General features: G+C 47.4%; 2 protein-coding genes across 3 annotated transcripts in view; both read left to right on the top strand.

The window, feature by feature from the left end:
* The window catches only part of LOC102257795 (NKG2D ligand 1), a 5190-nt gene extending 1073 nt beyond the window's left edge, over positions 1-4117 (top strand). Inside the window, exons 2-5 of one of the 2 annotated variants that reach the window (XM_014532131.1) lie at positions 1377-1625; positions 1848-2123; positions 2758-2893; positions 3600-4117. In XM_014532131.1, coding sequence (XP_014387617.1) covers positions 1377-1625; positions 1848-2123; positions 2758-2893; positions 3600-3795 — 857 coding nt within the window. In that variant the 3' untranslated portion in view covers positions 3796-4117. Of the gene's footprint in view, positions 1-1376; positions 1626-1847; positions 2124-2754; positions 2894-3599 lie in introns of both variants that reach the window. The other variant, XM_005884726.2, reaches the window with a different exon arrangement.
* Positions 4118-6950: 2833 nt separating this feature from the next.
* Positions 6951-11085, top strand: part of LRP11 (low density lipoprotein receptor-related protein 11) — a 27363-nt gene continuing 23228 nt past the window's right edge. The window contains exons 1-3 of the mRNA XM_014532121.1: positions 6951-7151; positions 8677-8764; positions 9495-9614. Coding sequence (XP_014387607.1) covers positions 6951-7151; positions 8677-8764; positions 9495-9614 — 409 coding nt within the window. The remainder of the gene's footprint in view (positions 7152-8676; positions 8765-9494; positions 9615-11085) is intronic.

The following is an 11085-nucleotide window of genomic DNA, read 5'->3' as shown; positions in this document are numbered from 1 at the left end:
GGACCCGGGAAACCACGGCTCCAGGGAGGAAAGCAGGACAGACACAGGACACGGGAGAGGGAGGAGGAGGGCATCTCGCAGGGGTCCCCGAGGAGGAGCGGCGACCGGCCACCTGCTTCCTCACCGCGGAGCGTCTCCTTGTCGGATGTGCAGCTCCGCTCCCTCTGCCCCCGCCTCCCCGGCCTCCCCGCCCGCCTGCACCGCCTGCACCGCCTCACTACACGGCACAGCAGCCGGGCGCTGGGAGCCCAGGGGGAGCCGTTTTCCTTTGGGCTCAGCTCCCAGCACCCCCCACCCCTACGTGCATCCCCCCGGCCTCCTGACAAAGCTGACGTCCCACTTAGCCGCCCCCCGTGCCCGCTGAGTCCCTGCGCCCTGGGCGGTGGGGGCATTGCTGACTGGGCTCCTGGTTTAGAGGGTCACTTCCCCACTCTTACCTCTGGCTCCCCATGAGGGGGCCTGGAAGTGCTCCCCTGGCCTTAAAGGGGCCTGAGCCCCATCTCACTCTGACATGCCCGCTCCACTGTCCTGGCAGCAGCACCTGTGGCCATGGATAGGGTTGTTTGGCCCCAAGATGACCCAACAAACCTGTGTCTCACCAGGTGCGGCTCACTCCCACTTTCCTTCCTTCCACAGGTGCCTAGCCCTGCACTAGGTTGAACAGCGCCCCCCTGGGGCACAGGAGGGAAGGCGGGAGGGGTGTGAGCCCCTGACTCCATCTGCTTCCACTCTAGGCCTCCAGTGTCCTCCCCTCACATGGGGCACTAACCAGGAGCCAGCCTTGCCCACTCCCACCCCCTGCTCCTCCCCACCCCCCAAGGTTCTGGTTCCATCTTTCCTCTGTTCACAAACTCCCTCTGGACAGTTGTGTTGTTTTTTGTTCCATGTTCCATTCTTAGACATCTGTCATTGCTGCTGCTGCCAGCGCCCAATGTTCATCCTCACTGCCTCCTCTTCTGCCCACACTCCCTTCCAAGATGCTCTTGGGAAGGGGCCAGGGGCAAAGCAGACTCGGAATCCACTGCCCCAGCCCCAGGGAAGGTGGGGCTCTGCCCCTAGGATGCTGCCAGAGTGAGCAGGGGCAACAGAGAGTGTAGGGCCACCTTCTCCCCCTGTTGCGCTGGGGAGGAGTAGCCATGATTTGTCCCGGCCTGGGCCCCTCCCTCTGGTTTCCTACTTGCAATTACTTGAATAAAAATATATCCTTTTCTGGAAAAATAAAGAAAGTGGAAGCCTGAGCCCCTGACGCCTGGACCTGAACAGGACAAGGGCTGCTCAGCCATCAGGGGGATTCACTTGCTGTCAAAAATAGGGGAGGGGCACATAGGGTTACTTTTATTCCAACTCCAACCTTCCCCTGCATTTTCTCCTCACAGGTGCTAAATCTCTGGGCTATAACTTCACAGTCACTCCTAATGGACAACCATGGTGTGAAATTCAAGGCCAGGTCAATGGAAACACATTTCTTCATTATACCTGTGGTAGCCAGGAGGTCAAACTCTTCAGTGTTCTGGAGATGAATGCCACACAGGCCTGGAATCAGCAGAGAGAAACTCTGCAAGATGTGGTGGAAGAGCTCAAGAAGACCCTGCTTGACTTTAAAGCAGAGATTACTGCAACCAGCGGTATGTTTACAAAACCCAGGGTAGAGGTGGAACAGGGTTCAGGGTTAGGAAACAATTGTGTTTATGTAAATATTGCAAGTTGGTCCCACCCAAGAGACTCAGGAGCCACAGAGGACAGAGCAGGACCAGGAGATAAGAGGGGAGCAGAGGGCTGGACACCAGGTGGCCACAGAGGCTCTGTCAAGACCCAAAGCTGACCTCTTTCCCATGGTGGTGGGACAGGTCCTCTCTCCCTACAGGGCAGCATGATGTGTGAGCAGGAATCCAATGGACTCACCAGCGCATCCTGGGAGTTTGGATTGGATGGACAGATATGTCTCCGCTTTGACTCAAAGAACAGAAATGGGAGAGAGCTAAATAATGAAGGCAGACTGTTAAAGAAAACATTGGCGGGTGACAACTATAGGACCAATCTCTTTAATAAGACCTCAGTTGCAGAATGTATGAAGTGGCTTAAAGAAGTTTTGTGTCCCCAGGATGAAATTCTGAGTACAAAAGGTAATTCTGCAGAGGGAATGAAGTTGTAGGTCCCTTGAAATGACATTCACACTCTGTGTGCGCGTTTGTATTGTGTGTGGTTTGAAAAAGTGACCCACCTACCACACTAGAGTTTTCTGGAGGAAAAAGGCCTTAAATGAGCTCTGAAATCCCTGTTTGGTTTCTCTCTTCTTCACGTCTCTGCCTGAACATAACCTTGGAACACTCACCATGGATTTCTTGCTGACTGCAAACCTGTGGGCATTATTCTGTTTTCAGACCTTTTCCTTGTCCTGTTGCCTCTTCTCACCTTCACTTCTCTCTTCAACTCACCTGGCCTATTCTGGAAATCCTTTAACACCACCTCAGATCAGCTCCTGGGAGGATTCTCTACCACCTTCCTCATGTGCACCTCCTCTTCTATCCCAGCAGGAGTAATTATTGTAACCCTTGCTTCCCCATTAGCTGTGTGAGCCCCAAGTGGCCAGGGCCCATCTCCTCTCTTTGCTCCAAGCCCAGGATCTGTCACCTTAGCTGCCACACGTAGAGGGTAGAAACTGTCTGCATCATAGGATTACCTGGGACAGCGTGAGTTGAGGAGGCATCTTCTCAGAATGGGGTTCTGCACAGATGTCACTCTTGTGTTCCACAGCAGATGCATCAACCACTGCCATCGCCACTGACCCGTCCAAGGCCACAACCAACACGCCCATCGCCTGGTGGATCTTCCTTTTGATCTTCACCTGCGTAACCATAGTTGGCATCTTAGTCTGGGTCCTTTACAGTAACAGGTATTGAGGGCTTAATTGTGTGGAAAATGGTGGAAGGCCTTGTAGACCCAATTCAAAAGGCTGAAGTTCACAGAAAGTGGCTTAGAACAGGCCAATTAGGGGGTGGGGGGAGGCAAACAGAAAGGACTACTTAAGGAAGCAACCCTTACGGTTAGAAGGAGGCCCGTGATTCCTGGCTGAGCCCTGGTGTAATCACCTGACAGCCAGCCTCCTCCACATTTCAGATCCTCAGCCACTGAGGGGCCCCTATGAATAGGGCAGGGCTGGGACCTTCATACTGAGAGCTCCAGGTGCTGCTAGGTAAGAGCCTGGGAGAGAAGGAAAAGAAGGATGATTGTCTGCAACCCTCCCCAGGCTGTCAGGTGTCGGGATGGGCCTTCCTGTCCATCAGAGCTCCCACCAGGTCCTTTACAGCCTCCCACCCCCAGGAGAATCAGACCTGAGTGAAGGGAGCAGATTGAGCCATTACTTTAGTCCTGAGCCCAGAACATCTGTGGCAGGGCTGGAGTGACTCTGTGATGTGCAAAGAGTGGGTAGAGCTTGGTACAGGCTGCTGGTCCCAGGGCAGGAGTGGCAGGTTCAAGGAAAGATGTGACTCTAGTGGGGGCAGGGCTGGAGATGGAGAGTGACTGGGGTGCTGTAGCCCCAGGAGAACTGACCCAGGATTTCCTCAGCCACTGGGACCAACACTCGCCCTTTTCTGCAGGCTGCCGATGCGCTGCGACCAAGGAGGCCCTGGTGGTGTGGACCATCTCAGTGACTCTGCCTTTGCTTGGCTGCCTCTGGATGACCTGCGGCTCGTTGTTAGAACACGAGGAGTACAAACCTCTGTCCAGAGACCAGGGTCAGATCAGGATGAGAGAGTAGAGGCAGCATCTCATGTCTGTTATTGCATTTGCTGAGTATCCTCCTCAGGGCTTTTTAAACATATCATGTCACTTTCTGTGGTATTAAGAGATGTAATTCCTACATTTAAACATTAATAGCTTCAATAGGAAATCTCAAGAAAGATAACATTTTCCATATTTTTGTGGAGGATCAGTTACATCTCTGCATCATGACTGATGCAGCCAATGATATTACCAAAAAGTGCCAAATCTTACAATTTCTTTCTGTCCACAAAATTATGTATTTTTAAAGAACAAAATTATATTTACAATGGTTTCCATTAGTAGCTTATAACAGTACAATATTTAAATAAACATGCTTATATTCTAAAAAACTGAATTCCTTTGTAGTTTTGTGTTATTCTTTTTTTAGAGAATTTTTTAGTTTATCTGAGCCAAACATGACAAATACCAACGGCAAGATCTCAAACCCTGAGAATAACAAGATGCTTTTTTCTGTCTATGAGAGTTTTGTGGTTTTTTTGTTTGTTTTTGTTTTTTTTGGCTTAATCCCTTCTTTTTCACCCTGCACCCCAACACATCCCCTCTGACAGCTGTCAGTCTGTTTTCTGTATCCATGAATCTGTCTTTACTTTGCTAGTTTATTTTGTTCATCAGATTCCACATATAAGTGAAAATATATGGTATTTGTCTTCCTCTGACTGGTTATTTTACTTAGGATAATGCTCTCCAGGTCCATTCATGCTGTCTTAAGAGGTAAGGTTTCCTTCTTCTTCCCCTCCTCCACCTTTTTTTGGGTTAGTCCTCACCAGAGAATTTTTTTCTATTGATTTTAGAGAGTGTGGAAGGGAGGGGGGAGAGTGTCCCGTGGCTCCGGCTGAGGGGGGTCTTAGCTTGGTGTAAGGACTAGGAAGTCCTGAGTCCCACCCTGCCCCCATCCATGAGCCTTCTCCCCATTAAATAAGCAGCATAGACTAAGGCCTCCTGCTCCGCACAGTCACCTAGTGAAGACAATGAGCTCCCTGTGACAGTAAGTTCAATTGTCCCAAGACTGAAGGTAGGTGGAGGAAGCCTATGCCAGGCCTCTCTCCTCTTAAACTGAGGGACATAAAATAGCAGCAAACTCTGTGAATTAACAGATATAAAAGATATAGAAGGTTCTGGACTGACTCACTAGAGCCATTATGCAAAAGGGGCCTGTGCTGTGTGCTTTGGAAGACAAGAGACATGTAGGGTTGGGCAGGACACAGGCTTGGTTGGGGTTAGATCTTGGTGGATCCAGGTGGTCTGTGTGTAAGAAGAGGCTCCATGCTTAGGGCTGGGGGACAGAAGCCTGGATTTAATCCCTGGGAGGAGGCAACCAGGAAGGGCCTGGGAGGCTCATCCCACAAGGCTGGGTGAAGGGGGTAAGTGACTGGGAGAACAGGAGGGAGGGGGGAGGCTGGCATGAAAGACCTGGCAAGAAGGCCAGGTGGGAGAAGGACGGGCCTCTCTGGACACCTGCACATCCTGGTCCAGCCCAATGCTTGTCCCTGGCCCCCAGACTCACACCGGACCCCAGGAGCTGGTGGGATTGGCTCCTGACGCTATATTACTGGATGGGGACTGTATCCCACACGTCCACACACAGGAATCAGGCATCTGGATGAATTTCTGGCTGATGTGCCTGTGCTAGTTTCTGCATCTTTCCATGCTCCCGTTTCACTTTTATGATATAGGAAACGCTACCTGAGGGACTGAGATTAAATGAGGAGACCATGCAAGTAGCCTGGTGCTGCCCTCCCAGAGGTTGGGGGCCAGGGCCTCTATGGATGAGAGAGGTGGGCCATGCACTGCAGTCCATGGCACTTCCTCTGTTGCTTGAGCTGCCTTTGAATGTGCAGATATGAACCATACACAGGATCCTCTGAACAGGAATTGGGAGAGCTTCTCAGGCTGAAGAGGCCATGGGTTTACTCTGGTTTAGGGTGATTCTCCCCAGAGGACCCCCATGCTACTTAAGTGCTGGTTGGTGCTGTGTGAATGGTTGAATGCATGAGACCAGTGTGAGGAGAAAAGGCCAAAGAGGCTAAAACCGTTTGCAGAACTGAAAGCCTTAAGACCCTGACCCCTATCAGAGGCCTCCAGGTGGCACTGTAGGTCTTTCCATTTTTGTCTGCAGAACAAGCTTGGAAATATAAATCCTGAATCAGTATCTCAAATGTATTCCAGCTCTTTCTCCTTCATCAAGGTGCGTGCATTAGCTTCTCCTCCGCCATGTCTTCCCACAAGACTTTCAGGTTCAAGAGGTTCCTGGCCAGGAAGCAAAAGCAGAACTGGCCCATTTACAAGGGATTCACATGAAAACTGGTTATAAAATCAGGTACAACTCAAACAGGAGACATTGGAGAAGAACCAAACTGGGTTTATGTGGAATCACACATGAGAGATGACTCACATATTTATGCTGTTTCCAGGTTGCCTCCACCTTTAAATGATTGAAAAGATCGGTACTATCTGAACAGTTGGGGCACTTTAATTGGAAAATTAATGAACTCATGATTCTGCTCCGTTGGTGTTTTTTTTTTTTTCTGCAATAGTAGGTTGGTTCACTGGTAAATGTGTGAGACCTTTAAAAAATAATAATAAAAATAAAGCGTATTCCAAAGAGGAATTATTTTTGTTAACAAAATGCCTTGGGCCCTAGCTAGTTTGGCTCAGTGGATAGAGCATCAGCCTGCAGAGCGAAGGGTCCCAGGTTTGATTCTGGTCAAGGGCACATGCCAGGCTTGCGGGCTGGATCCTCAGCAGTGGGCATGCTGGAGGCAGTCAATCAATGAGTCCCTCTCATCATTAATGTTTTTATCTCTCTCTCCCTCTCCCTTCCTCTCTGAAAGCAATAAAAATATATTATTTTAAAAAGGCCTTGGGCTCTACTGGCTTAGAAATGGCTAGAAAAACATCATTGATGACAGGACAGCTAAGAATGTCTTCTTATAAAAACAAGTCTTGTTTGTCTTACCATCAAGTCAGATGGTAAGAATTCTTGACTGCCTTTGTCAGCATCTGCAAGTAGCATATTCGAGAGGGTGTGTTTGTTCTGTGTCAGAACAGCTAGGAAAAAGAATAATCCTGGTACCAGCACTTATTTGATCACGTCAGAATTGGGGTTATTTAGGTTCCAGCTATGTCGGTGCTGATCCCTGTCACTGCTTTCCTACAGGGCAAACATGAACGTTGGCGTGGCCCACAGCGAGGTGAACCCCAACACCCGGGTCATGAACAGCCGGGGGATATGGCTGACGTACGCCCTGGGCGTGGGCTTGCTTCACATTGTCTTGCTCAGTATTCCCTTCTTCGGCGTTCCTGTGGCCTGGACCTTGACAAATGTTATACATAACCTGATATTTTCTGGCAAGTTTCTATACGAAGTATGGCCCAACTCACTTCATGCTGAACACAGCTTCTCTCCTGAGTGTGCTGATTCCCACAGTGCCACAGCTACATGGTGTTCGGATTTTTGGAATTAACAAGTGTTGAAAAGCTTTGAAACTGAAGAAAAGCATTTACAGCTGCTGAGTTGCCTGTAAGGAAGGAGTGGTCAGTAAACTGCACTGCTCCCATGATAGTGTGAAATGAGAGGTATTTGCGTTGGAGAGCCTAGTGCTGGTTCTTCGTATGCTGTTTGAAGTGCAGATTCTTACAGGAGGATGCCTGTGCTTAATGCATCTGGTACCTTTCTCAAGAGAGGCTTTAGAGGGAGGCTGGGCAGGCCCAGCTTGTAAGTTAAATGGCTATAAAATGAGAGTATAGTAGATACTAAGACCAGCTTAGTTTATAATGAATGGGCATTACGTTAGGAGAAGAAACTTTCCAATCATTCCACTATGGTCAGTTTAAGCCAACTTACATGTAAACCAAAATCATCTCTTTACAAGTCTAATGTAGATTGTTTTTATTGCCATATATATTCCTCTTGTGCTGTATAAGAGGATATAAGCCAATTCCTACCTTGTACTTTTTTTTTCCTTCTCATTTTGCTGGCTCAACATTGTGTGTTGAGGGATGAGATCATTTTCACATTAAGTTACTGAGTTCACGAAGGTCCATGTTCAAGACTGACTGGCGATAGAAGATAGTTAGGCATCTTACAAACAGCCTCTGAGTCAGCCTTCTAATTTTGAAACAAAATGGGGTTTCCTTCCTTTGCAGACCCAAGGCTGCTAAACCAATCAAATAAAATAATTTATTTCACAGTTAAACTATATTGTAATTTAAAAGTCTCTGCTTATTTGATTGAGCAATCTAATTATTTAATCCATTCTTTAGAAAAGAAAATACAAAATGGACAGTTATATAGCCAACTTGTGGTTTGGCAGCAACTGCTTCTCTAGCACTAGTACCAAAGTAATTAGTGGAGTCTTTTCCAGTAGGTCTGCAGTTAAAGATAATACCATCTTTCCTTAGTCCTCCTGCTCTCAGTCCTCATACTTTCCCCAATATTTGGACTTTCAGTACTTGAGTCTTCATGTAGGTAACCCAATATGGTAACTATTTCCAGAGCAGCAGCCATACTGAATTCTTGTGACTAGAGAAGCTCCCTATATTTGCTGACATTAATTGCAAGAAGTAACTACAACTTTGAGAAGTAAATATTTCCAAAAAACAGATCTGATATGGGATGAAACTGAAAACCCTAGGAACATTTGTAAACAAAATTGAATGAAAAGTTATAGACCAACTTAAAATCAGTTTGTTTCAATAAACTGACTTTTGGGGATAATATAATTGTTTTATATTTCAAAAGTATTGACTTTAGAAATCAGCTGTATGATAATGCCTCTGTATGTTTGTCTTTTCCTGTGTATTCTTTTTTCCGTATATTTTTAAATACTTCAATAAAAATTTTCTTTGGTGTAAAAAGAAAAAAAGAATGTCTTCTGCCCTTTCATTAAGACAGAAGTGCTCCTAGAAATGAAAATCTCGAGTCTTTTGGGAAAAGAAGGAATGACTGTGAAATCAGGAAAGGAACAGAAAGGGATAGGTAGGTGGCTAGGAGAATGGGGTGGAGGAAGGGTGCTGGAGGGCTGAGGGAATTCTTAGAACACTGGGAGAAAGTGCTGGAGCCCACAGGTAACTGATTAGGGTGTGAGGATGTGGTAGCTCATTAAAAGCCCAATGCCTTCCCCGTATGGGTGTATGTGTGTAATTAAAGATTGGATGGATGGATTGATGGGTTAATTTCTTAGTGGACTTCCTGTCTTGAGAGTCAATGGCTGCATCAGATATCCCACCATCCTCATTTCCCATCCCATCTCCCTCAGGGCAGGAGTCCTCACCCAAGCTAAGCAATGATTCAGTCTTCTTGGACTCTTAGATGGTTTCCAAATGTCTATGCATCTGAAAGCATTCCAGGCCTTCTCATCTTCCTGGGTTTTAGTTAACCTTTAACCAGTTCAAAGGTCACTTCTTATGAAGCCTTCACCTCTTTCCTCAGACTGAATTAAGCACCCCCAATTCTGTCATTCTTAAAAAGTTCTACCTAGTAAACATGTCTAACTGAATGATAACCAGACATTTGCTGTCTCAGTACAATATGAGCTCCATAAGGACACAGCACAACCCCTGCTAATCTTTACACCCCTGAACCTGATAGTGACTGTCACATAATGAGTCAGTAAATATGGGGGCGACATGTGCTGCCTGGGGAAAGTAGGTGCTGAGGGAGGTGTCTTTTTGATTTGACAGGGCTTTGGGTTTTTTCTTTGTTTTAGTACCACCATTACAGTCCTCAGCCATCCTGTCATACATAGAGATCATCATATTGATCATTTCAGTCTTCTTCTGCATCTGCATTGGCATCCCGGTCCTTTGGAACTTAGGCATCGTGGAAGGTGAGAAGCAGGCTGGCCTCTGGCTCTTGGGCAGGACATAGTCTGTTAATGACTTTGGAGAGGTGAGCCATGATCTCCCCAAGCCCCTGTCCCCTGGCCCATCTGTACATAGAAATAATGCACCTTCTTAGTGCTGAGCCCCCACACTCCACAGTAGCCATTGGAAATCATGTATATGAAAGTGTAAGGGGTCAATGGGGCTAATAGGGGGACATATGTAATACTTTCAACAATAAATATTTAATAAAAATAAAAAAATAAAATGCTTTTCCTATGAAATTGGCAAATTTTAAATCATACATAATTGTTAGTTAGCCTTATGTCATATTATCATGGTTATTTTTAATATTCATAGTTATTATAACTAGTATTTTAAAAGTTTGATGATACCTTCAGCGTCATTCTTTTCACAAGTGAAAGTTCCTCCTCATAACCAGCCTCCTTAAGCTCTCTGAGGCCCAAGGCAAAGAGAAATCCTTATGGTGCTTCAAGGGCATCCCACAGTGACTACTGTTGTTGGGGTAAATACCTCAGAGGTGAAGGAACCTGCAGGCCGTGGTGGTAGCCTTTAGGGCTAAGAGACCACTTTTTTCAGCCTCAAACAGAGTAGGAACCATTGAATTTCTCCTTTTCATTCAATGACAAGAAATATTGGGCTAATTTTTTTCCTTTCTTCAATTTTGACCTTCTAGTTCTTCCTCCTACTCTGTTCTGGATCTGAAATCTATAGGTTCCTGAATGTGAACTCTGAAAATACAACATGAGGGTAGAGACCGCTATTTTTCTATCCAGTTATTTATTTACTAGAGGCCCAGTACACGAATTCGTGCACCAGTGGGGTCCCTCGGCCTGGCCCTCGAGATCGGGCCAAAACCAGCTCTCCAACATCCTCCAAGAGTCCCCAGATTGCAAGAGGGTGCAGGCCAGACCAAGGGACCCCACTGATGGGCCAGACCCCAGCAGCAAGCTAACCTACCTGTCAGAGCATCTGCCCCCTGGTGGTCAGTGCACATCATACCGAGCAGTTGATCGGCCTTATCATATTACACTTTGATTGGTTGAATGGACGACTGGACCCTTAGCATATTAGGCTTTTATTATATAGGATTTTTGCCCTTCTAAAAATACCTTTAGCAGAACATTCCAGCATGCAATCACCCGCTTCTCTCTCCACCTGCGGACCCTCCAGTGGCTGGGAGTCTGCGCCTGATGATCGCTTCTACGGAAGGCTCCCCCTCTCTGTGTGTGACTTGCGTGTGATTCTATTGGCTTCCCGGGAAGGTCCCCCCCTAATAAACCGGGCATCTTGGAAAGACGCAAACGCCCGTGAGTGACTCTACGGGACGGCCCCTAGCTGAGGACAAGCACACTCAGCGAGGCGATGCGCGCCACAAGTCTACCCGCTCCCCTCCTCCCCGGTGCGCCCGCCCGCAGCGTCCCTTTCCTGGCTGGGGTAGGGGGTGGGCGGGGA

Source organism: Myotis brandtii, unplaced genomic scaffold (genome assembly GCF_000412655.1).
Source record: "Myotis brandtii unplaced genomic scaffold, ASM41265v1 scaffold847, whole genome shotgun sequence".
Taxonomy (NCBI): Eukaryota; Metazoa; Chordata; class Mammalia; order Chiroptera; family Vespertilionidae; genus Myotis; species Myotis brandtii.
This window is presented reverse-complemented; position numbering and strand designations above follow the sequence as displayed.